Source organism: Hippoglossus stenolepis, chromosome 2 (assembly GCF_022539355.2).
Source record: "Hippoglossus stenolepis isolate QCI-W04-F060 chromosome 2, HSTE1.2, whole genome shotgun sequence".
In the NCBI taxonomy this organism is placed as follows: Eukaryota; Metazoa; Chordata; class Actinopteri; order Pleuronectiformes; family Pleuronectidae; genus Hippoglossus; species Hippoglossus stenolepis.
The window spans coordinates 29476038-29502430 of record NC_061484.1 but is presented as its reverse complement, the minus strand read 5'-3'; the positions used below and the strand labels follow the sequence as shown (position 1 = coordinate 29502430).

General features: G+C 46.1%; 2 protein-coding genes across 10 annotated transcripts; both read left to right on the top strand.

The window, feature by feature from the left end:
* Positions 1 to 666: 666 nt before the first annotated feature.
* sp2 (sp2 transcription factor) lies at positions 667 to 11351 on the top strand. 8 transcript variants are annotated; one of them, XM_035142416.2, is made up of 11 exons: positions 667 to 744; positions 3166 to 3242; positions 4249 to 4335; positions 4468 to 5034; positions 5152 to 5217; positions 5356 to 5373; positions 5523 to 5741; positions 6109 to 6403; positions 7082 to 7256; positions 7500 to 7693; positions 7780 to 11351. In XM_035142416.2, the coding sequence occupies exons 1-11, from the start codon at positions 738 to 740 to the stop codon at positions 7878 to 7880; spliced, it is 1806 nt and encodes a 601-aa protein (XP_034998307.1). In that variant the 5' UTR covers positions 667 to 737; the 3' UTR covers positions 7881 to 11351. The 8 variants fall into 8 exon arrangements, with proteins under 8 accessions (XP_034998307.1, XP_034998334.1, XP_034998270.1 ...); XM_035142443.2 differs by lacking the exon at positions 5356 to 5373; XM_035142379.2 differs by lacking the exon at positions 5356 to 5373 and having other exon boundaries at positions 4468 to 5217.
* An 839-nt stretch (positions 11352 to 12190) lies between these two features.
* On the top strand, positions 12191 to 26085 carry abcc10 (ATP-binding cassette, sub-family C (CFTR/MRP), member 10). Of its 2 annotated transcripts, XM_047341574.1 has the most exons (22): positions 12191 to 12231; positions 13282 to 13498; positions 14128 to 15499; positions 15628 to 15855; positions 16248 to 16404; positions 16510 to 16664; positions 16744 to 16823; positions 17236 to 17407; positions 17752 to 17850; positions 18210 to 18399; positions 18625 to 18702; positions 18788 to 18976; positions 19107 to 19245; positions 19635 to 19827; positions 20582 to 20925; positions 21145 to 21314; positions 21399 to 21559; positions 21652 to 21905; positions 22323 to 22468; positions 23074 to 23171; positions 23443 to 23555; positions 24055 to 26085. In XM_047341574.1, the coding sequence occupies exons 2-22, from the start codon at positions 13323 to 13325 to the stop codon at positions 24182 to 24184; spliced, it is 4644 nt and encodes a 1547-aa protein (XP_047197530.1). In that variant the 5' UTR covers positions 12191 to 12231; positions 13282 to 13322; the 3' UTR covers positions 24185 to 26085. The 2 variants fall into 2 exon arrangements, with proteins under 2 accessions (XP_047197530.1, XP_047197529.1); XM_047341573.1 differs by lacking the exon at positions 12191 to 12231 and having other exon boundaries at positions 12238 to 13498.
* The last annotated feature ends 308 nt before the right edge of the window (positions 26086 to 26393 follow it).

Sequence of the window (26393 nt, the reverse complement as noted above, 5' to 3'; positions counted from 1 at the left end):
TCTGGGTCACATCAGATTCTGACTCCTGGTCCTGGGTCACATCCGATTCTGACTCCTGGTTCTGGGTCACATCAGATTCTGACTCCTGGTCCTGGGTCACATCCGATTCTGACTCCTGGTTCTGGGTCACATCCGATTCTGACTCCTGGTTCTGGGTCACATCAGATTCTGACTCCTGGTTCTGGGTCACATCAGATTCTGACTCCTGGTCCTGACACAGGATTCTACCAAACTCCCTCACAACCAACCAGATGAGATTCAATAAAACCATGAATCACTGTTTGAAAATCATCAGAACAAATACACAATTTAATTCTAGACTTTTATTATAAGGAGCAGTTAACGGTGCAGCTACTCGCAGCTCATTGGTCCGCCCGGTTGTCACTCCGGTTTTGGCCGAACATCCCCCTCACGCCTCTCATTGGCCGGAGCTCACGTCAATCAGCCGAGCTCCTGCTCCCATTGGGCACTCGTCCGTTCAGGGATTTTACACCAGGGAGCCGCCTCCGCCGAACACAACCTCGACACCCCATTGGCCGAACCCTCCTCCATTAAGTGACGCACATAAACGCCGCGTTTTGATTGGTCGCCTTGAATGTCAATCACAAAGACGCCCGGAACCGATTGGCCACCCTGGCCGTCACTCAGCCCCGCGCCGCCCGCGGATTGGCCGCGCGGCGCGGGGCGGGCTCCTCCCCGGGCTCGGTGTTCGAGGCTCGCGGACAGCGAATGTCGTCATGAGCGGTGGGTAGGAATTCAAACATTGCTGTTTATATCTGTTTCTACTGCGCTAAACGGGGATTCGACACCGGGCCGCGGCGCCGGACGCTATGCGGCACGACCCGGTGGGTTTACCCCGGGACGCGGGCGGCTCCGTGCACCGAAATAAGCCTCGCACTTCCGGGAAGGGGGCTGCCTCTTTCTGTAACGTTATCAAAGAGTTTGCAGCTAGCTAAGTGTGCGGCTAGCGGGGGGCTAGCGGGGCTGAGTGTGGGGCTAGCGGGGCTGAGTGTGGGGCTAGCGGGGCTGAAGTAGCTGCTCCAGGACGCGGACGTGCGTTCCCACTACACAGAAACACAGACTGGTTTTAAAGTAACGATCCCAGTTTGTGTTCGTTGAATGCAGCTGCACACGGACACAGTTAGCTCGAGCTAGCTGCTAGCCGCTCGAGCCAGCCCCAGTGTTAAGTCAGTGATGCTAGTTAGCTCCGCTGGCTAACGTTAGCTGCTCCTGCACAGCCAGGTCTGTGTGTGTGTGTGTGTGTGTTGGATGGCGGCGCCGCTGTGTTTAAGGCCGCGCTGTGTTTTATTCCGCCCCCCGTGTGAGGCTCAGAGGCAGGACTCAAAGACTCAGGACTCAAACACGCACAACCTCGTGTAAACGTAGGAAAGGTGGACCCCCTCTGCGGCTGCTCTGGAACCAGCAGCCCCAGTTTGTTCCTGCATGTGAGCCAATGGGCTGAGAGGGCTGAGCTGGTTCCTCACTCCTGTGTCAGGGCAGAGTTCAGTGTTGACAGCTGATTCCTCCCATGACAGACAGCTGATGGTTTCCCTGTCAATCATATTATTATTGTTGTTAATACACTGGAGTCGCAGAGCTGAGCCTTGTGGTTTCTTTCCTGTGATATCTGAGAGTTGCTGATCCAAACCAAGGTGTTAACGTGGAGGAAGTGAGATGTGTTGTTTGTGTGAGGTTGAGTTGGTTTGTCAGAACCAGCTACTGGACAGAAGGATGCAGTTCAGGGTGGAACATGTCACGTTCTGGAGCGGGGGGGGACGGATCCACTTTCCCCACTTTCTTTTAACATTGCGAAAAATAAAAAAACACATTCACTGATGTCTCCGAGAATAATTCACGGCTCTAGATGAAACCACCAGGACTGATATCTACGAGTGTGAGTTGGTGCAGATCCAAACTGAAATCTGGAGCTCGGGAATTGAAATGTGGTTTCACTTGTTGGCGGAGGGGTTGGTTCTCGTATGTCTTTCGCCCAGATTGTCTTTGAGTCTTTGAGTTTTCTGGAAAAAGCCTCGAGATGAAGCTGTTCTGTGTTTTGTTTTGCTTTCTTTTTTAAATTGCAGTGATGTTTTCTTATTGAGGAGACGAAGGCTTTGTGACTCAAGTGCAGTTGTGATACTTCCTCAGCGTGTCTTACAGCTGGAGTGGGCTCTCCTCAGAGGTGTCGCTGGTTGCCAGGACAGTGCTCGGTGTTAGTCATGTGGTTACGTGTCACCTGCTGTTTCATCTCAAGTGTTTGCTGCCTGTTAACACACCAGGAGCGCAACTGATTTTTTAACAAACACTGATATTTCACGTTCAAGATTGAGGACAGATGTTGAGTTGAGCCATAATATTCCCACCAGGCAGCGGTGAAACCGAACCGAAGCAGACAAAGGGCAGAGGTTTAATTTGTGCATTTGTCTGATGCAGGTGAATTTATTTCAGAATCTACGTATTTTAAAAACCTGTGATTATATTTTGTGTACAGTCTATTTTTCACTTTGTGCATTAAGCCCAGAGTAGGTCACTCGTTGAACGACACATTAACAGCCTCAGCCTGTTTGTGTTTACTGGAGATTTACCCTGCTCTTAAACCATTGGGCATCCTGCCCTGACTGACCTTATGCTGACTGTCTTAATATAATCTAATATGCACAGTGAACTTCCTGTCTTCTCTTGTCATAATGCTTTTGACCACAGTCCATTATTGTATTTCTCCAGAAAGCATCTGAATCATTGCCAGTAGCTTGATATTTGTTTGCTCATATGTTTCCAGGACCAAACACAGCAACTCTCCACTCAGTTAACTTCATTAGAACTAGTTTACTCTGTTTCTTGTTATTTTGCACGTTTCCTACTTTATGGACCCATCCAAATCCCGATGCACACAGTTCTACTTCATGTTGTAAAGATCTAATGCATCAGTAGGTTTCATACACTTTAAATTCTGTACAACGGACCGGTGACCTCATCTGTGGTTAAGATAAATAGGCCGACATCACTATTTGTGAGTTTATGCCGTTGTTAGCACTGGTGACCTAGTAGTGTAACTGATGCTGTTTATATATCAGGTGTTTGTGGCGCTTTCTCCGATCTGTTTGTGTTGTGTAGGAATGTGATGTTGTTGAACAGCCTGAATGTGACTGCCGTGTCTGTGCTTTCCAGAACAACAGGACAGTATGGCCACCACTGTTGCTGTCAGTCCCAGTGAATACCTTCAGCCCTCCACCGCCTCCACACAAGTGAGTGACGGCCGGATGTTGTTCTCTGCTTCTCTCTGTCTCTCTCTCTGTCTCTCTCTCTCTCTCTCTCTCTCTCTCTCTCTCTCTCCTGCGTTCGTCACACTCTGTCAACTCATGATCCACGTGTGCACGCTGTGGCACCGGAGGAACATTTTTTGATTTTATTTATCGTCCATTTGTTGATGCATTTCAAAGATGTAGCGTGATCTGACATGTTAAGGCAGATTGCTAACACATTTACTCCCTTAGCAGTCCAGTTTCCACACTAAAGAAAATAATACCAGCTTTGTGACACAACACTTATCTGAGCATAAACGGTTTTGACCTTAGGGAACAATATCTGGTACAAAATAATCTTTTGGAGCTTTCACAGGTAACTTCAGCTTCGACTGAAGATGTAGTGGGAAACCCCAAAAGACAGCAAGTGGACCTTTGAGTCTAGAATATTTTGTCAGGCAAGACTAAAAGTCATCTTGGATTTTGGTCACTGGAATATTGTGATAAACGTTAAATTATTCTTCTAAGCATTTTCTGGGAGATGTCGAGAGGGAGAACACAAATGTCTGAGTCAGTTGCTCCACAGTGAGTCCCAGTGAGTCCCAGTGAGTCCCAGTGAGTCCATGTGAGAGTGCAGCAGAAAAATATCAAGAAGTATTGATGACGGATGCAAAACTGGAATAATACAAATATTGTACACTGAAGCCGGTGTGGCTGTGCTGTACGAGTCTGACCCGGACAATCTCCTGCTGCGTTCTTCATATGTGAAAGGTAAACTCCAGAAAATGTCATTTTGCGAGTTGATGTCTGGAGCAACTGACTCGGACAAGGGATCATCTCAGGAGGATATATCCTGAGTTCAGTAAAGTTCATGTCGGTGTCACTCAGCCTGGTCAGAGGCTTTTTCATCCTTGGTGATGGCTCAGGTACATGAAGATGTCCAGTGTAGATAAAGTGCTTTAAAATAGCTGGAGCTGACATTCACGTAGAATGCTTCCTTGTCCTGCAGCTTGAGGATCACACACATGGACGACAGAGGGACACGAAACCTTTGCAGGTGGAAACTCACATCTACTACACCCCAGGCAATGACACTGTATGTGCTTCTCATCTCTCACCATCACCTTATCTCCCTCTCTCTCAGTGTTGACCTGTTTCTGCTCAGGTTGGTTTTAATGCCGACTGTGTGAGTAGCATCTGAGTTGTGTGATTGTGTATCTGCCTGCAGGACACCCAGCCCTCTCCTCTGGCCCTCCTGGCTGCAACCTGTAGTAAAATTGGCCCTCCTGCTGCTCAGGCTCCCGTCACATCTCCTCCAGCGCAGCCGCAGCCTCGCAGGCTCCTCCCTATAAAGCCGGCTCCGATCGCCCCCGCTCCGCCCAAGAACCTGGGGTTTCTCTCAACCAAGGGCAATGTTATCCAGCTCCCTGCCGGCCTGGGCTCCACGGCCCCTGGGAGCCCCATCGTCCTCACTATCCAGCAGAGCCCGGCTCGCAGCAACACTTCGGCCCCCGCCAACATCCAGTACCAGATGATGCCGCAGATTCAGGGCTCCCAGACTATTCAGATGATGCCGCAGGGGGGTCAGATCCAGCTCATACCCGGCACCAACCAGGCCATCATCACCACTCCAATGACTGTACCGGCCCCCGCGGCTGCCATCGCTCCGGTCACGCCACAGAAGACTGTAGCCATCAAGCCGTCTCCTAAGTTGCGGAAGTCGAACAACTCTGCTGCAAACATGGTGCAGCTGCCCAGCGGGCTCACGCTGCCGCTCAACGTGGCCACGGGAGAGGTGGGTGGGACTCAAATCATCACAGAGACGGCCACTCTCACCCCTGGAAAGGGACGACGAGGGAGGAGGAAGAAAGTGGTTCTGGCTTCACAAACTCCACTGTCTCATCCTGCACAGGCCGCCTCCCCCCCCCCGGAGCAGATGGAGACGATCCTGATAGAAGCTGGCGACAACATCATACAGGTACATCTGCGTGCTGCAGCAGAAAAGCTTTAGAAGAAATGAAATCCCCTGTTTTTGTTACTTTCACCGGCCACTGCTGCAAAACAAATATCCAATGTTGTGTCGAACAATGTTAATGTTAAGTTTCTGGACTTGTAGGGACCAGTGGCTTCCTGGGTAAGACAGTTTCTTTCTATAGTGTTCATATTAGGACCTCTTCATGTGTCAGAGTCAGGTGTCAGTCACTCGCCAGTTCAGATGTAAGAGTTGATTTAAAGCCTAAAACCTGAGCATCACACTCTCTTCTCCTGTGTCTGTGCATCCAGGCTGGCAACAACCTCCTGATCGTGCAGAGTCCTGGGCAGCCGGCTATGGTGCAGCAGGTTCAGCTCGTGCAGCCCAAACAGGAATCTCAAATGGTTCAGATCCCGCAGCAGGCACTGAAGGTGGTGCAGGCCGCCTCCGCCACTCTGCCGCCCGTCCCACAGAGACAGTCGGCTCCTACGAACCTGCAGGTCACTCCCACAGATCCATCGCCAACACAGGTATCCGTTCACATGCGCTCTTAATGTGACAATTTACCGTTTGAACGCATTGACCGTGAGTGAGTTGGTGTGTTGATGACTTTTCTAACACGCGGCAGAGGCGTAACTGCACACACGATGAAGACTCCGGTGAAGATGAAGAGAGCTTTTGGTGATAAAGGGCCGACGCTGGTGTCGATGTGATGTAAACAAAGCGGAATCTCACGTTTGGTTCGTGAGATGTGAAACATGAACTCCAGAGAAAGTCCGGACCCCATTTTGTGGATATTGTCCGTAGTTCATGTCTGAAAACGTCTCCGTTACATATCGTTGCTTTCATGTTGTTTTTTTGTTGTTATTAAAGTATTTATCCATTTTCTCTCCTCAGATCTTCTTCAAAACAGCGTCGGGTGATTGGCAGTCAGTTCTGCTCCAGGACTCGGTCTCCACAACAACGACCCCCACCACGTCGGTCGTCACCACCACGACTTCGCCGCCGGCCGGCACAAAAAGGACGCTGGCGGGGGGGCGGAAGGAAAGGACTCTGGCAAAAATTGCCCCGGCGGGGGGGATGATGGCGCTGAACCCGTCGCAGCTCCCCTCGGCAGCGCAGGCGGTGCAGACGATCAGCATCAACGGGGTCCAAGTGCAGGGAGTTCCTGTCACCATCACCAACGCAGGGGGTGAGTGGAGGAGCGGGTTTCCAGGTCGTCACTGAGTCATTTCATTTGCTCACGAAAAACATGGAACCAGAATCATTTGAGTTGTTGAGTAACACTGCTAAAAAACCAAGGAACAAACCAGCCATTCATCGCACGGGGGTGAAAACATAACCTCCTCGATGGAACGTGTCACTAAAATATCAAACAGGAAATGAATTATACTAAAGTCTGTAAAACTTTGAGAATCAGTTTTGCTTTTAATTAACATTTTTTAGACAGAACTACACACACTACATCTGAAAGTCTTAGTTATATACAAAATACTGTATTTATACAATGAAACCTTACATGGACATAAAATACACAACTTAAAAACACACGTGATGAAATAAAAAGTTGTGTGTTTAGTTCTGATGCATCATATTAACAAATACTACAAGAGCAACATTTGATTGTCTAGAATCCGGAGAGATTTGAATCCTTTCATTTAAAAGCAAACTTCATGAGCTGCAGATGTAAACTCCATCTGTTTGGAATATTTTGTCAGCCCATTACTTTCATGTGTCAGTTTTATGTCAATGTTCATTCATCATTGATTCGAGTTTCTGTCCAACGTGACGCCGGCTCTCAGCTGGTCGTCTCATTAGAGGATCTTGGCCGCCGCGTCTCTCACACTGCGTCTGTCTCCGTGTCCTTCAGGCCAGCAGCACCTAACCATGCAGGCCATGCAGGGCGGAGGGCTCCAGCTGGCGGCGCAGGGCCAGGCCGCCATCCAGGTCGACCAGACCCTCACTCTGGAGCTGCCCGGTCAGCCAGGAGAGAAGAAGCGACGCATGGCGTGCACCTGCCCCAACTGTAAAGACGCAGACAAGAGGTCAATACAGTTTATTACAATACCATAGATTCTCTCGTCCAGGTTTTTAGGGGGGGATGTGGTTCTGGAAGAAACATTTAATAAAGAGAAGAGAACAAATATTTAGATTGTCAGAGTGAACATTATCAACTGGAGAAGTGATTCCTGGACAGATTTCTGTTTGTACCTTTAGATTTTAAAGTTTGACCCTTTTAAACGGTTTATCTTGCTGACTGTGCGTCTGTGTGCTCGGACACGCTGCAGGCCCGGGGAGGTCGGGAAGAGGAAGCACATCTGCCACGTCCCCGGCTGTGAGAAGACGTTCAGGAAAACGTCGCTGCTCAGAGCTCACGTCCGGCTGCACACCGGCGAGAGACCCTTCGCCTGCAACTGGGTTTTCTGCGGGAAACGCTTCACGCGCAGTGACGAGCTGCAGCGGCACGCCAGGACGCACACAGGTGCTGTACACAAGTCTGTAATTGCAATAGATTTTGTAATTTAAAAAACACGATCACCCTCCTCACTGTTTGTGTTTCCCCCGCAGGAGACAAGCGCTTTGAGTGCAACCAGTGTCAGAAACGCTTCATGAGGAGCGATCACCTGACGAAGCATTACAAGACGCACATAAACACCAAGAACCTGTGAGCGCACTGTGCACTCAGCGTGTACACAGACAAACTCAAGACTGTGTTAGTGGAGCTGCAGAGGGGACGAGACGAGGGGGGACTGAGACTTATCCCATAATGGGAAATACTCCAAAAACCAGTCCCCCATATCTCCTCTCAGTCCTCTAGGGCGCTGTGTAGTGTGGTGTACAAAGAAATCCTTTCTGATGGACTTCAAACTGACCCAGCACATTTAATAATAGTAGATTATTTTTTGTTTGTTTTACTTTTCCCTCTGGTCCGAGCGGAGGCCAGAACCAGCGACGACTGAACGCGTGAACTGACTCGAAGAGGAGTCTCCAGACGCAGATGCATAACTCTGCCTGCTTATTTATGAACTTCCTTGGTAGAAGAATAATTCAGACTCCCACACCTGAGACTCACGGCTTCACCAAGAGTTTCCATCGCTTCCGTTTGGTTTTTTTCTTCCCCACAAATCATTCTCCACTTTTTGTTTTTCGTGGAACATCGGGAACTCTGACAAATTGGCTGTTGAAGAAGCAAAAAAAAAATTTGAAAGAATTTGACGCAGTGTTTTATAAATTTACCAGAAATATCTTTTACCTGGAAATTATCTATTTGTGTTTTAGCAGAAGTTTTTTTTTTGCTGATTTACCCAAAAAAAGTTGGGGACCACAAGACTTTTTCAGTTTACATTGGCTATTTTTAAAGTGTGTATATGCGTATTATTATACATAATATTAATAATGATAATAAACTATTTATATCTTTTTTTCATACAGTTGTTACAAATTGATTTGGAATAGGATTGACATAAAATCGAAAAAAAAGACTAAATGAGAAAGTTGAGAACGAGATGTAAAAAAACAATAAGAAAGAAAGAAAAGTTCGAGAATCAGTCGAGAGGAAACGGTTCAGAATGATTTCGGACTCTGGAAGAGTTTCACCGTTCGGGGCCAGAAGTCACGGTGCCTTAAAAGTTGTCATTAACGTTTTAAAATCATTTTTCAAACACACCACAAACCAAGAGATTCTGGACTTGGATCGGTTTGGTGATGACCTGGTGAAGAGCAAAGTTCTGAATGTGACAAGAAGGTGGAACGAATTTGAAGGATATTAATGTTACAGGCGGCGACTGGACCCAGACAGTAAAAGAAAACGTAGAAATGTAGATTGTCCTGCGATCACCTGTGGAAAATACCGTCTGGTTGCTGAAGTTTCCGTGGCAGCGTCGTGGAGAAAGTTTCAACTTTGAATTTCATGTCTTTAAAAACAAGTATTTTAGGCTTTTGTACAGGCTTGAGTTTTAATTGGAAAATAGCAGAGGACCTGATCCTTGTGAAACACCTGACGAGAGAATTCTCAGTGTGTCCCGATCAGCCGCATCACAACCAGGTTGGGATGAAACGTCTCAGAGGAAGGATCGTATTAAACGTGTTCACAGGGCAGATTAATAACCGGTGAGAGTGAATGGATCCAGGTTGAAGTTCTGTTTAATAGATTTAACACGTGTGGCCACTGTACTAACAACCTGTCGCATATGAAACTACAGCATGTGTACTACCTAAAGTTCTCTACGTTCAGAGAAGCGCTGCAACGATGTTCAACTTTCAGTGTAACGTCTTCATCTCCTGTGGAATCCAGGGCGACGGGGCTGCGTTGGCCCGGTTCGAGTTCTTAAAAGTCTGAGCGATCAGGTCCAAGTGGCCTCTTGAGTCTCGTTCAGCTAAGTTCAGTGAGATGTTACCGACACGCTCTCTTCCCTCTGACACCAAGTTGCTCCACAGCAGGTACGCGTCTGTCTCGGGCATCGAACGTCAGTATGTCTTGGTACCAAATGTTCCACCGGATTCACCAAATAGTTATTGATTCAAATAAAACTTTCAGATCTTGTTTTATCGAAGTTCATCGACGGCTGCTTCCGTGAGGACGAACCAACGGGACACCCGATTCTTTTAGTTTACCGAAAAAGTGTTTCAGTATTTTGTATATTTTTAAAAAACATGTTTATACTCCTTTAAAAAAAAGAAAAAAAACAAAAAAAAAACAACTAATTTGGTAGCTGAACCAAATGATTCCCAGTCCAACCGACTCCTCGTTTAAACACAATTCCAGGGTAACTGCTCTTCTGCTTTATCACAGTATAGTTTTCATTGGGTGATTTGTAGCCTATGCATTGCTGTAAATACGATGGGATTTCCAACTCTTTGCTCTAACTCGACAATCATGTCACAAGATGCAAAAAAAAACAAACAACACAACAACAAAACGCTTTCTCAGGCCTCAGTTTGTATTTGATTTCTTTTCCAGCTATGTGATAGCTTTAATTCTGACTTTTCACTCTGATGACCAGCATTAGGCCGACTGTACAGTATTCACATGTAACTTAAATATCATTTGCTTTATAGCAAACAAACTGTTGCTTATATCGTTTTTTGATATAATGAAGATGTTCTCTAACAGGTCCTCAGTCAGTTTGACGCTCTCGCTTTTTCCTTTTTTGTCCAACAAATACAGCGACTTATTTTATAATAAGCTTTTTGGTCAAATGAGCTCGGTGCCGTGAGACAGCCGGCAGTTGAGTTTTCACTGTGGCGTGTTTTAATACTGTGACATGCGTGTGCAATGGAAGGTGCGGCCTCGCTGAACACGATCCAACAACCACCTTCTTCTCTGCACGCGACACAGAGATTTGACCAAAAAGCTCAGAACAGGTCAGACATGTTTTTAACGCACTTTGAGTTCAGTGCTTCACGGCGGCGACAGGCGGTTTAAAGCGTAGGTGGCCAATATTTGGTGTATTTTTTTAAGAATGTGTCCGAAGAATATGCGATTGCCATTGGGACGGACAGAAAGAGCCTGCTCATATTTATGTTCACGTCTGAATATGTAAATACAGTGTGTGTGTCTGGGAGACACGGTAAATGTAGGATATTAAAAAATACAAGTTAAGCTGCCCAGTGTTGAGGTTGGTGCGACCAGCCCTGAAGAAAACAGACTTTGTACAGCGTGCAAGGAATAAAATATAATGTGACATCGTATAGCTTCATTCCTGCTTTGTATAAGACTTCTAGATCTTCTTTTCTATTGAATTTAAGATGCCTTAGATAGCTACACCCAGTATTTCATGATGTTTTCTGTCTAATTCCAGGTAACAACATTTGTAAAATTCCTTCTGTTGTTTTTAACTTATGTTACATGCTAATGTCATGTGCACTGATCAAAATCACAGGTTGCAAAATTTGTCAATTTAACCTCCGTTGTAATTAAACGTAACGAGATTTTTCCAAATTGAGACGTTTCTCTCGCTTGGTTTCTATGAGTCGAGAGCTTCTCCTTCTCCACACGTGGACACGACGTGATGCAGCTGCGTGTTCCTCAGGAGAAACCCAGAGAACCAGAAGTTTGTTTTATAACTTGTATGAAGGTGCTGAAACATGACGTCTGCTCCTTTTCTACATCACCCCCTCAATAAACAACTCAAACTGTTTCTGCGTCTCTTTCATTTTACTACTTTTAGGATCCATTTTAAACAATAGTGATCAAGTGTTTTAGAAACTGCAGAAGTATGATTTTTGTTTTGTTTCGTGTTTATTGACAACAGTTGAAATATATAAATGTGACATCACAGTTTGTCAGGGGGAGAATCGAAAGGTACAGATTTGTTTCCATCACATAACCTCTTTAGTCATTTTGTTAAGATATTCAATATCTGACCTTTAAATACAATAAAATGGTAAATATGATATAGATAGATATGATTCTGAGAATATACATTTTTCATGTTATAGTGTGTATTCTACACTTTATATTTTAATGTAGAGTCTGTTGTTGCACCTGTTTTGATAAATTATGACAATTACACTTGTTTTCTTTCATTGCAGCAACATAAACGCTGAAAAACAGTTTAAAAATGTCATGTAAATTTCAGTGTAGATTACAAAACTTATTTTTTCTAACTTTTTATGTGTTCAAAATTCCTTGAAGCTTTTCTTGTAACGTTGAGTCTCTCTATTTTGCTTTTTCTTATTCCCTTATTTAAAAGCTGAAGCTCAGAATTTAAAATTAACACTTTCTCTCGTTTTTTCCCTCAAAATAATTGATTCATTCATGAATGTTTAATAAAACATTTAAATGGAAAATAGTTTACGATAAGATAAGATAATTAACATTATCTTATCTTATCTCTTAAGATAATGTTAATTATCTTATCTTATCTCATCGTATCTTATAAGAAATTAATAAATTAATGTTAATGTTGAATTGTGGAAATTATTTTTGTGATTCAATGAAACCTTTACATGGAACTCTTATTTTGAAAAGTGTCTACGTCATCAGAAGGGGACAGGACGACAGCTAGCCGGAAGCCGGTGATGTTTAAATGTTTAAAAGATGTTTAGCTCAGTTACATCGTTTCGTCGAGTTGAACTTGTCACGTGTGTGACTCGTCACTGTTGCGCGCTCGTGTTATTTGCGTGTTATTATCGCGCTGGTCAGTCGGTGCTAGCTCAGCTAGCTAGCTAGCCTGGTTTGTTTACATGCTGGCAGCTGGAGTCTCAGTCTGGTTCTGCTGGTTTCAGGTCAGAGGATTTAAAATGGAGGCTGTGGTTTGTTTCACAGTTTCTGGGGTTTTCACCTGTTGGAGCTTCATGAACTCAACTTCCTCCCTTGAGAGAAAGAACCACACAAACTGGTTCTTCCTGCAAAACCAGTTTAAATCAGTGAAGAGGAGAACATGGAACCATTGAAACCAACTTAGCTCGAATGAGCTCCCTTCAGATTTATAATCTATGAAAAGATATTTGTGTTTTCTCGAGTGGTAAATGTTTAAATTTCAAACTATTTCATTTCAAACCTTTAAAATGGACAGGGAGGTCTGTCTCCTGTTGTATTGCTGATATGTGTTATAGAAGTTTATCAGTATGTCAGTGTTTATTTCTAATAATCTTTATTTGGATCTCACGGAGGCCGAGAGCTCAACGCACTGCACGTTCAGAAAACATCTGCAAATACAGAAACGTGCTGCAAGTTGTGACAACGACACTGGAAACAATAAAGTGACGATCCTGCTGCAGTTCAATGTTTTGCGAAGTTCCATCGCCACTGACGAGGAGCAGACTTCCATAACTTCTCAAAGCTGAACATCCTTTTCCTGGATCCACACCAAACTTTAATGGGCACATATTTGGATCATGTTCCACTCGCCAACAAAATTTCCTGGAAATCGTTTGAGTAGTTTTTGCGTAATCCTGCTAAATAACCAACTAATAAAAAACACATTAATGTTCTGTGAAAACTGACAAAACTAAAATGAGCAACGTTATGATTAGAAACTGATCTCTCAGGACAGATGTTCACACAAAGTGTAGAACACCTCCTCTCGTCCAGTCAGGTATTCATGTTGTCCTGTTGCTCTTCAGATGTTGTCCAGAGTGACGGAGGTGAAGTAGCAGGAGGAGGGATGACTGACTTCAGACCAGCCGAGCTGCTCTCGGGCCTCTGTCACACGGACGAGGAGGATCCTTTCCCTCTGTGGCAGGATGGACACGTCAGCTCCTGCTTCAACCAGCTGGTGCTCGGAGCCCTGCCTCATGCTGGGATGGCGATTTTCAGCGCCTGCTACCTCAGCATGGTCAGGTTGGTGATATCTTAATGTTGTCGTAATGTGAATTAAACATTATCTGTGTCGTGTTTCATCTGCGACGGTGATGAAGCCGACGACGCCCATGATCCCAAGCGGCTTCATGACATCATCAAACTCGGCCTTTGACACTGTAAACACGAAAGAAAGAACATTTAGATTCATACGGAACAAAAACATGCAAGAGATGAATTTATAAAGACAAATGAAATGAATGAAGTCTCTTTTCATATTTCCTTTTTAATCTGAGGAGATAATGACACTGAGAAAAATCAAACCTTTAGATCCACAGAGAAAATCTTAAATAAATTCAAATAAATATTGAAGCTCATCAGTTTTCTTTAAATTAATTTACAGGAATTTAAAATGAAAACGCTCACTAATCAATGACCGAAACTGATGAAATTGAGCAGGGCTCAAATAAAGAGTTTAACAGTTTAATAAAATATAGTAAAATAAAACCGTCCATTGTCTTGTGCTCATCTGGGCTCGGGTCGCAGAGGAACATGTAGGTTCTGCTCTGAGCTCCTGACCCCGTCTCTGAAGCTGAGCCCAGACACTAGACTAAACTAAACCTGATGAAGTAGGTGAGGATTCAAGATGAAGTCTCATTCCTGCTCCTCAGATGCAGCCTCCTGCAGACGTCTCCTCCCTGTGGCTGGACGCTCCGGCTGGTGTCAGCTCTGTTGGCCGCGCTGCTCTTCACTGCAGACGTCATCCTGGTGAGCGTCCTGCAGCAGGGGGACATGTACCTGGACCTTCTGACTGACAGCTGTGCCATCCTGGCCTGGCTGGTCCACCTCTGGGCCATAGCAGCGCTCCAGAAAACTGCTTTCAGGAGAACCAGAGGACCCCTGCTGCTGCTTCTGCTCGTTCTCCTGTTGATCCCCAACCTTGTCATCACCCTGATTATTTACTGTGAAAGTGACGGATATTTAAACCTCACAGAACCTCTTAAACTGGCACGATTTGTCCTCGCCGCAGCCCGGACTCTCCCTCTCCTGATGTACCTCCTGGCGTTTGCGTTTCCCTGCATCAGTGAAGCCGGGTACACCTTGTATATTAACGCTGTGGACGGATCCCCGCTCATCCCAGAGAGCACCCAGACAGACACAGGGGAGATGGTGGCGGAGGACGGGAGTGGCTGCATCTCTCGACTCTTCTACCTGTGGTTGACTCCGCTCCTCAGACGAGGGCAGCGAGGAGAGCTGGACAGACCTGCCGATGTTTATCATCTTCCTCGGAAACTTCGGACTAGTGTGGTTTGTCGATACTTCCATCAGTGCTGGGAAGCCTGCAGACGAGGGGCCGGAGGCGGTAACGATCAGGATCAGTGGCCCAGGCCGGTGAGCAGGAACCTCCTGAACGGCACCTGGAGCTCACACTACCTGGAGGAGCCCCTGGAGCTGGAGGGGGACGTAGGCCTGCTGAGGGTCCTGCACAAGGCGTTTGGGTGGAGGTATTACATGCTGGGTGTTCTGAAGGTGGTGGTCAACCTGCTGGGCTTCACAGGTCCCCTGCTCCTCAGCAGTCTGGTGAACTTTATGGAGGAGGACAATGCCCCGGTTAGCAGAGGAGCCTTGTGCGCACTCGGGCTTTTTGCCACCACGCTGCTGTCGTCCATCCTCCGAAACGTCTTCACCTTTGAGGTATCCAAGGTGGCGCTGTCGGCTCGCGCCGCTCTGGTGTCGGCCATCTACGGCAAAGCCCTGCGGGTCAGTGGCAGCAGCTTGGCCAGGTTCAGTATGGGAGAGGTGGTGAACTTGATGAGCACGGACACCGACCGGGTGGTCAACTTCTTCAACAGTTTCCACCAGCTGTGGAGTCTGCCCTTCAGCTTCAGCATCGCCCTCTACCTGCTGTATCTGCAGGTGGGCGTGGCTTTCCTCGGCGGGCTCGGCGTGGCGCTGCTGCTGTTGCCGCTCAACAAGTTCATCGCTTCACGAATCATCAGCAACAACAAACACATGCTCAGGTTCAAGGACAGCCGCGTAAAAGTGAGACCTCTTGTTTTTTGATAATAATAAAAACACAATGACAGTCTGACGTCACTTCACGGTCACCACAGGGTTAAATCATATTGTTGTCTTTTTCTGAGACTCTGAGACTTTTCTCTCTTTTCCAGCTCATGACAGAAATCCTCTTCGGCATCCGTGTCATCAAGTTCTACACCTGGGAGCCTCACTTTATTCAGAAGGTGGCCGACTGTCGTAAACGAGAGCTGTCCCACCTCAAGGTTATCAAATACCTGGACGCCATGTGCGTGTACACGTGGGCCGCGCTGCCGGTGGTCATCTCCATCCTCACCTTTGTGACGTACGTGATGCTGGGACATCAGCTGACTGCAGCCAAGGTAGAGAGAGTGTTGAACAAGGAACCGTGTGGGAACTTTGTGTCCTGTGATGAAATCAGGGAGTGAATACAGACTCTTGTGTTAATAACAACAATAGTGAAATGATGAAGGTTTCTGTGTTGTTGAGAATCTCCTGCTGTGAACAGAAAACTCTGGAGACTGAATTCTCTGGAGTTCACGTCTGAAAAAGACTTGATAGTTGAAGGTTAATTTGTCAGAATCAGGTCCAGCAAGCTGAAGAGTAACGTTGAACTGTAGATCAGTTAAAAAGACATAAATCTTTATGCTACCACAGAAAACTAGTTTAATAAAAACTCTCATGCAACCCATGTAAAGAGTGAATCTTTGTAAAGTTGACACTCAGACGTTTGAGTCCGTCTCCGCTCCGGTAGGTGTTCACCACGCTGGCCCTGGTGGGAATGTTGATCATCCCACTCAACTCCTTCCCCTGGGTCCTCAGCAGCATCCTGGAGGCCAAAGTGTCTCTGGAACGAATCCAGCGCTTCTTCAAACTGACCGACCAGGATCTGCAGGCGTACTATGCTCTGGGTAACTTTGTGTTTGTGTTCAACCAACGACTGAAAACTCAGTGAAAGATTAATCACTGAAAAATGTTGGTATTTTGTGTTGTCAACATAACACATCTGTCCACAGTGTCTCCGGAAGACGACCAGACGTCGGTCCTGTTGAGCCAGGGGACGTTTTCCTGGCAGGGGCCTGGTGGTCCGGACCAGAGCCGAGAGGGAAGTGAACCTGGAGCCGCTAAAGGGAGTTTGATGCTGCACAGCCTCAATCTACACGTCACTAAGGTTCAAGACAGCAGCTAAACCACTAACACAACTTTTAATGGGGGAAACTACAGCTTTAATTTCTGTCTGTCTGTCTCAGGGCTCTCTGGTGGTCGTGGTTGGCAAAGTCGGCTGTGGAAAGAGTTCCTTACTGGCTGCGCTCACCGGGGAACTCAACAGGTAGAACTCCTCAAGACTCAAAATATTCACATTCTACTCAGTATAAATGTTGGTCAATTATAAAGACAGTAAGTAAAAATGGACGGAGACTAAAGTGAAGCCAATACAGACGTGCTTGAAACCTGTGTTCTCTGTAAGGTCCAGCAGGGGGCGACTCCTCTGGTAGCTTCTATAGAAGTCTTCTTCAAACAGCTGATGTTCATTTAGTGAATTATGATAATTTAGAGTCAAACAGACCATAAAGCACCGGATGTGTTGGGGGTGGATACCACAGAGTGATTGACAGGTAGCACCGTCCAATGGCTGCAGGTGGCAGGTGTAGGTGGGCGTGTCGTTTACCTTCAGGCACAAAGAGCGAAGGCTTCTTAGTTGATTGTGAGTTCTGCGCTCACCGTTCCTCCTCTCGCCGCAGGATGAGCGGCGTGGTTTACGTTGCGGACAGAGACGCAGGCTTCGGTCTGGCCTCTCAGGAGCCGTGGCTCCAGCATGCATCGGTACGAGACAACATCCTGTTCGGCAAAGACTACGATCCCGCCGTCTACCAGGCCGTGATCGAGGCCTGTGCTCTCGCAGATGACCTCAACGTACGATAAATTACCTTTTATATCTTATATTTTCTGTTCTGCATATTTATTATATACAGTATCTCTGCACATCACCATGGTTACCGTCTTTTAAAGTATTTTATTTTGTCTTTGAGTGATAATTGGTTGGCCCAACACTTTGGTCCATAGGGAACAGTTTTTAACAAATTATTTTCTGTAAAATCTGAATATTCATGGTCCCCAGAGGATGAATTCATTTCATTTCGGATACTGAATAATTTTTTTCTTGTGCTACTTATTTGAGGGATAAATGAATCATCATCCGGTTTATGTGACATATTTAACATTGTCTTTAATCCATTCGTTCTGAATTGCTCCTGCAGGTTTTGCCAGACGGTGACAGGACAGAAGTGGGGGAGAACGGCGTGACGCTGAGCGGCGGACAGAAGGCTCGGCTGGCGCTCGCCAGAGCTGTGTACATGGTCAGTCCTCCACGCCACCCGGCCATCTGCTTCAGGCAGAGACACAGCAAGTCCCCTCCAGAGGACGTGTTCGTCTGCGAGGACCAAAACAAAAAAGCTTCAAATCTTAATCAGAACATATTTTGTAAATGTGTAGATAATGATTTCTTTATTTTGGTCACAGTCCAGATGCTGATTCCATTTTTTTTATAAGATAATGAAAACATTAAAGTAGTTAACAGATCCTTCTCTTGCTGGGGGATGTCACAGGTTTGATTTCCCACAGCATTCACCACTACTGTCGATGTGTGGGATACAAAATGAATCTGAACAAACCACTAGTCCGATTATAGAAAGTCCAATATCTGTTTTCACTTCAGGACAAAGACATCTACCTCCTGGATGATCCGCTGGCGGCCGTCGACGCGGACGTGGCCGAGCACCTCATGCAGAAATGCATCGTGGAGCTTCTCAGGGGAAAGACCAGAATCCTTTGCACACACCGTATAGAGTTTGTGGACAAAGCTGACACGGTGGTCCTCATGGAGAACGGAACAATAATCAAAACAGGTAGAAACTGAGAACTGGCTCAGACGGGTGTTAATGTCTCCGCTCACAAGCTTTTCTAAATGTTGGTTTTAATCATATAAACTTCAGGAGGTTACGGTTTATCGCTGATGCCACAGACAGACAGAAACATGACATTATTCAGTATTTGGTTAATTCACTGCAGAGTAAAGAATTCTTTACTTTTTTAATATTGCCTCCCTGAATTGTCCCATCGCTGTTAAACAGGTTCTCCAGCAGAAATCCTCCCTTTGGTCGAGGCTGTGCCGAAAAACCGGAAGAACGACCAGAATGCGAGAGAGAAAGGTGAAGTTTTATCTGCATCTGTTCCTCCGATCGGTTGCTGCTGTTTTAAAGTCTGACACACTTTGCTCTCTCTTGGTTGTAACAGGTGCGGCGAAGCAGGATGAGGAGGAGCCGGGTTCGCCGCCCGATCTGCTGGTGGATGATGATCCCGACCAGTTGGGGGCGGAGCAGAAGCAGGCGGGCGGGCTGGCGTGGACAGTTTACCAGACCTACTGGGCCGCTGTGGGCGGAGTCCTGGCCTCCTCCGTCCTGATGTCTCTGCTCCTCATGCAAGGTCGTGTTTTCAGCTCGATTCTCTGAGGACGATTTTCCTGCATCTGCACTCAAATTGAACAGGTTCCCTCCCCAGAACCAGACTGGGCTTGTTTTTTAACAACCACTGTTGTGCTTTGTTTGTGGTTCAGCCTCTAAGAACGTCTCTGATTGGTGGCTCTCTCACTGGATCTCCGAGCTGAGAAACAACGGTTCCACGAGGTCCAATGGTTCAACTCCAGGTTCATTCATCTCATCTCACCTGCTGCTCTTCTCACCTGGACAACTAATGTATGTTGGACCATCAATTACACGTTTTATCTATTACATTTAATGTTTCTTTCATACTTTTATTACTTTTGACAGTTTCATTATCTATTTCACTCACTGGAGTTTTATTGTCTTTTCCTTTTCAAAGCAGTTTGTAATTCAGCTATGGAAATATTACAGACATTGTTATTGTTAGTGTATATTACGTTTATATGATTATTATGTCTTAAATGTATTCTCAGAACAACGTGTGGTTTCCAGAGAGAGTTCAGAGGAGGCAGATAACATCTGATTTATTCATATTCACTGAATAACAGTTTATAATCAGCTTTATTAACAGAACCTTCTCCTCTTATCAATTAGTCTTTACTCTGAAATTCATTTTAAAACATCCACATCCATCCCTGCAGGTCTCCGCTGGCGTCCGTGGAAACGTTCTCGTCCAGCAACATGAGCTCTGACGTCAGGTTTTACCTGAGCGTGTACGCCTCCATCGCCGCGGCCAACACCGTCTTCACTGCCCTCCGATCCGTCCTCTTCGCCTACGGAGGCATCTGCGCCGCCACAGCCGTCCACAACAGACTCCTGGATCGGGTCCTGAAGGTGCGTCATCGTCAGCGTCGAGTCCCACAGCGACCGTCCGCTCCCAGGGGGCGCCAGTACGAGCCGAGCAGAGCAGATTGAGTGTTTGTCAGCACCAGCTGAAGTTTAGGGAACCAGGCTGGTGACTGAGAGGGAGCCTGGATCAAACTCTGAATCATCATCGTCTGCTCAGCTGAGGACCTGTGGAGGATGTTATCTCCTTACCTCATTATTGTGTGGTTCGGTCTCACTGCTCCCATCAACCAGCAGGCGGCTATGTTCAGTGTCTTGGGCCTGTTGAACGTGTAAATAGACTTTTGATGGATGAACAACATTGTAAGACTCTAAGATGTCAGTTTGTTGTCAGTAATTACACCTTTAAATCATAGACTGTGAATAAAGATGGAGGACAAATCTCCACTTCCTCCCACTGTCCAGGAAAGAAGCCAAAACATCTCAGATAGGAACGCTGCCATCTTGTGCCCATGACGTCATTCACAGTCTGTGTGTCGAGGTCCTGACGAAACCACAGCTCAACCAACTTCCTGGGCTCTGAGGCTCGTTTGTTTTTGGTCCGAAATGTGAAACCGTAAAACAAATTGTTTCCGTGTTGGTGGTGAAGAGATGTAAGAGCAAGAGGCTGAACCACAGCAGGGAAGCTAACGTTCTCCATAGAGCTACAGGGGCACTGGTTGGCTGATGGTTCATCAAGTGGCAACTTTACATACAAGTAATCATGTGATTCAGTGTTCCTGTTTGTGACCCCCCCCTCCAGGCCACAGTGACTTTCTTCGACACCACCCCTCTGGGACGCGTCCTGAACCGGTTCTCCTCGGACCTGTACAGTGTGGACGACAGCCTGCCCTTCATCCTGAACATCCTCCTCGCCAACCTGTTCGGCCTGCTGGGCATGCTGGTGGTGATAAGCTACGGCCTCCCCTGGGTCCTCGTGCCCATGCTGCCCCTGGCTCTGCTCTACCACCGCACGCAGCACTTCTACCGGCACACCTCCCGGGAGCTGAGGCGCCTGTACAGCCTCACCCTGTCGCCCGTCTACTCGCACTTCTCTGAGACGCTGACTGGGCTGGGAACCATCCGGGCCAGCGGCAGCTCTTCCAGGTGAAAACCTTTTTTTAGATCCCGACCGATACTTGTTTATTGAGGCAGATACTGATATTATTTTGTATTTGTTATTCTAGAGTTTTCTAGAGCAGCTAACAAACATCTTTACGACTGAAAACTAGCCAGTGATGTGATAACTGCCAGATTCATTGTGTCCTGAATAAGTTATTTGAATCAGAGTGACACTAAACCACAGGAGCTTCTTTGTTCCTCCAGGTTCGAGGAGGAAAGTGCTAAACGTCTGGAGCAGAACCAACGCTGCCTCTTCCTCAGCAACGCCGCCATGCAGTGGCTGGACATCCGCCTGCAGCTGATCGGAGTAGCTGTGGTGACGGGCCTCGGGGTGATCGCCGTCGTCCAGCACCAGTTTCACTCTGTTGATCCAGGTGAGATAACGGCTCAGTTTGGAGGCCGTGCACCTGAATGTGAGTCGTCTTATTCCGTAACGCTGGTTGTGTCGTCCCCGTCAGGTCTGGTGGGTCTGTCCCTGTCCTACGCTCTGTCCATCACATCCCTGCTGTCCGGCCTGATTTTCAGCTTCACGCAGACTGAGATGCAGCTGGTGAGCGTGGAGCGAACGGAGGAGTACTCCACCGGCCTGCCCACCGAGCCACAGCACCAGGACGCACAGGTCAGACCAGAATACTGATATTACAACAACATCAGAGGGGGTAGCAACCAAGATCGTGAGCTGTAAAAGTACAAATGTTCCTGTCTGCTCAGCTCTCCGCTGCGTGGCCCGAGCAGGGCGGGCTGGAGTATCGCGGTGCGGTCCTGTCGTACAGGGACGGGCTCCCCAACGCCCTGGACGGGGTGAGCCTGGTGGTGCGGCCCGGGGAGAAGGTGGGCATCGTGGGACGCACAGGCTCCGGCAAGTCCACGCTGTTCCTGGCCCTCTTCCGTATGGTGGAGCTCGACCGGGGTCAGATTCTCCTGGACGGGCTGGATATCAGCACGCTGGGCCTGGGTCAGCTCAGGTAGGACTGGGAATCAAATCACAATTCACCTTGAGGACGTTTTCACTCCGTAACCGAGCTTCATGTGTTTGTTTCATTGTTTCATTTGATGTTAGTTTTTGGTTTCACATTATAGTTCAGGGAGGATTTTGTCTGACATACGTACGTCCTGCGTCTACCTGTACTTGACATTTAATGCCGTCTCAACTTCCTGTGATTAGTCGCCTTAAATCAGAATCGTTTAAAAGTTTTTGAAAAAGCAGAATCGGGCATAATGATTGTTTCACATGTACTTTAATTAAGAAACCGGACTCGCATCTATTTCTAAAAAAATAATCCTTCTGAATACACAACACAGCAGCGTCTGTAAACCTGATCCTTTAGTTTTGAACAAGGCACAGTTCTGACTTGCGTGTGTGCTGCTGGCGCCCCCTGCAGGTCCAGGTTGGCCATTATTCCTCAGGACCCCTTCCTGTTCAGCGGGACCATCAGGGAGAATCTGGACCCGTGTGGGCGACACTCAGACCAGCAGCTGCTGGACGTCCTGGACCAGTGTCACCTCAGCTCTGTGGTGGAGCGGATGGGTGAGACAGTGGGGGGTGATGAGCTGACACGGTGAATTAGAGACGAGCAGGAGAACTGTGATGATTCAGAACACAAGACGAGGTGTGTCTGTTTAGAATGAAAAGCACCTGACTCACTGTGTCCTAATTTAAAAACCTCCACCCTTCACCGTTCAGCTGCTCGTATTTACACAAGATGAACTTATAGACTGAATTTATAATCGTTGTCTTCTTCTCGTCCTCGTTACTCGTGTTTCATTTATTCGTCTCTTCGGTGGGAAAGTAAAGAGGTGGATGGAGAACAGGAGGTTCACAGAAAGACAGATGCTGTGGGACTTAGACTCTGTCCAGATCGTAAACGGTTGATTAAAAACAGACTCGGGGTCCGGAAAGTGAAGCCAGTGTCTGGAACCTGTGTTCTCTGGAAAGACCTCCAGGGGGCGACTCCCCTGGTTGTTTGTATTGAAGTGTGTGTGTGTGTGTGTGTGTGTGTGTGTGTGTGTGTGTGTGTGTGTGTGTGTGTGTGTGTGTGTGTGTGTGTGTGTGTGTGTGTGTGTGTGTGTGTGTGTGTGTGTGTGTGTGTGTGTGTGTGTGTGTGTGTGTGTGTGTGTGTGTGTGTGTGTCAGGCGGTCTGGATGCTGAGGTTGGAGAAAGAGGAAGAAGCTTCTCCGTGGGACAGAGGCAGCTCCTGTGTCTGTGCAGAGCTCTGCTGACTCAGGCCAAGGTGAGAACTCTGACTCACTCTGAACACTGGAGGTATTTATAGTTCTTTATTTATAATAAAGGTGTAAAGTATCAAGCCTCAAGTACAATGAATTTCCGACTGCAGCACACGAGGCACCAAACCTCCGCTGGGCATCGAAGCAAACTTCTTTTTCGAGCGCAGTTCATTCGAGTAAAGCAGCTTTAAACCTTTTAATTCCTTCACGGCTGTAAACGTTGTATTTACTGAATCCACCGAGATCACAGCACGTAACTAAGACTCTGTTGTGAAGCTCCTGTGCATCGATGAAGCCACAGCCAGCGTGGATCAGAGGACGGACAAACTGCTGCAGCAAACCATCCGGGACAAGTTCCAGGACAAGACCGTCCTCACCATCGCCCACAGGTGAAAAGCTTCCTGATTAACATGTCCATAAAAAGTCAGTTAATGATCCCGTCTATTTAAATATATATAGTTACATGATCTCATTATATTAAAGTCAATGGATTCTCAATATTCAAAATGTCGTATTTGTTAAGAGGGAGTCAACACAAGTCCCGTCGTCCCATCGTGTGATCATATCTCCAGAACGCCTCCAGGGAAACTCGTCACATTCAGTGCAGACGTTCACTCAGACTCTTGGATTATAGATAAACTTGTTAGATTTTTGTCGTCAAAGCGGCCTCACACAACATGTGACCTCTTCAGCTCCTTCCGATTTCGACAAGTTGTCATTTGGACTCAAAGATGAACAGGTTAGATTTCAGATGTCAAAGGTCAAAGGTCCCGGTGACCTCATATGAGTCTGGAGAATAAATGTGTGTGACTGAAACTTCTCAGGTCGGTGGAGAAACGTCATTTTAAACTCTTTCTTCCTGTTGTCCGTGTGTGCTCGTGTCCTCAGGATCAACACGATCCTGGACTGTGACCGGGTGCTGGTGATGCATGCTGGGAAGGTGGCAGAGTTCGACACGCCGGCCGCTCTCTGCCAAAGGGACGACTCCATCTTTCAGCGGCTGGTCGCTGGGAGATGAGGCCGAGACGACTCAAAGACCCGGAAGGAGGAAATCTCTCTGACGTCGTCCAACTTTTCTATCACAGACTTTAAACACTTTTATTTTGTCGTCCTGGAACGGACGGTATTTCTTTTCTACGGACATTTATTTCTCTTTTAAATGGATTATTTAATTTAATGTTAAATCTGTATCTTGTTGTTCAGTAAAAATCTACTTTTATTCTCTCTCTAGTTGCAAAGTTGCGCTCACACACCTCGAGGCCGACCTGGACTTTTAGGGTCCGTGACGGATATTAGGGATTGTACAAATTCTGATATTATACATTGACCGATGTATATCGATAAATCGGTCGGGCTCTATATCTCCAATACAATCATTTATTTAAAATTATAAAAACGGTCGCGTCTGAAACTTTGATCTTCACAAGTTGAAGTTTTCTCTTCTTTTTAAACACATCGATGTTTTCTGTTGACTCGGATGTTTTTGTTCTGCTGCTTTGTTTCCTCCGGTGGTTTTCCTGTGGAGGATAAAGCAGCCGAGTGGTTGTGTTCAGTTTTGAATGTTTTGGAAATAACTTGAAATATAATAAGCAGATTTCCTGTTGGCGGGGGGGGGGGGAAGTAGACACTGGAGGGAATGTTGCTTCCTGTCTTGTTACATTTTAAAGTCTCAGGACTTGTTGCTGTGTAGCAGTGAATTTATGGGCAGAAGATGCATGAGAAGCCGCTGCAGGTTTAGTGGCCTGAAGCTGAGACACTAATTTAACTGAGTGATATGTCAGTAATATCACAGTGGCAGTTAAAGGTTCATTTAACCTAGGTGCAGTTATCTGACTGTAGATCAGTTGCCTCAGCTCTGCTCTACAAGCAACTCATTGAAATAATAACAGACTCTATGATTAGGTGTCCCTCAGGGAAGCTGTCTCGGTGTTTCTTGTGTTTTATCTTCAGAGACTAACGTGTGACCTGATAAATCTGGAGCTACGCTGATGATGCACTGTTTAAAAGTTAATTTACTTTTAATTTCCTTTTTCCATTAAAAGCAATGGAAGCAACGGTGTGTGGCTCTGTAGCTGAACACGATGAGCATGATGAGCATGATGAGCAAACTTGTATAACTTTATTTTAAGTTATAAATCTCATATAAACAATGTGATAAAACAAGGATTTTTTTCCCTGTTTCATTGAATTCAATTCACTGCTTAACTTTGGAAAATTTGACCAAAAGACGACAGAAAACTTAATTTGTTTTTATTATTTTTTAATTTTGTGTGTTTTATTCACATGTTCACATTTTCCTTGTTTACACTGTTCACTATGAGACTGTAATTATTTTTCCCTGTTTAGTTTCTTCTATGAAAAGCACGTTCACGGCACTTTGTGGATGTTTGTGTAAGATTATTATTATTATAATAATTATATAAGATCATAAGCTCAGAGATTTCTTGGTTAATTTATCGGTTATTTTATTTCTGTTCCCTCTCATCACAACTAAACTACAACCTTTTTAAGATTAGAAGTTTTTGTAATGAAGAAACTCAAGTTCTGTTTTTCTAACTCGAGGGAACATGAATCCGTCAGACGAGGATTCACTTTGTGTTTCTCTTTCTGTGGCGACGATGAGAAATGTTTTTTACAAACTCTTCGAGAGAAACTTGCTAAATTGATTCAACTGGTTTGAACCTCGACTTTTTCATTCTGCGCTGGGAAGTTTTCTAACTAACAATTCTTTTCATTATGTATTAATCTGTTGATTATTGATTCATTGTTTGGTCTGTAAAGCTTTGAACTGAAGATTTGAAGAACACGGAACTTCACATGTTTAGAAATGTTTACTTGAAAAAGAACTCGACAGAGTGAACAGATGCTCAAATCGACCGACTCTAATGTAAACGTTGAATTAAAGGATTTAAACTCAGACTGTGCTGCTGATCAATTTAACACACAAACAACTTCTTTAACTCATCTGCTCGTGAGTAATGAAACTACAAAGATGATAAAACTCCTCCTCAGAGGTTATTAATATTGTTGTCGTACCTGTTTAGTCTCAGCAGGTTAGTGTGAGAACATTGTTATGTCACAGTTTGGAATCACACTCAGACCTTTTCCGCCTCGTTTACATAATAACTGTGTGAATGTGCTGAACTCTGGTTCTGACGTGTGATGAGTCACAGTGAACGCCCGCCGCTCCCTCGCATCAGGTCGGCTTTTCTCTCCTGTCCACAAAC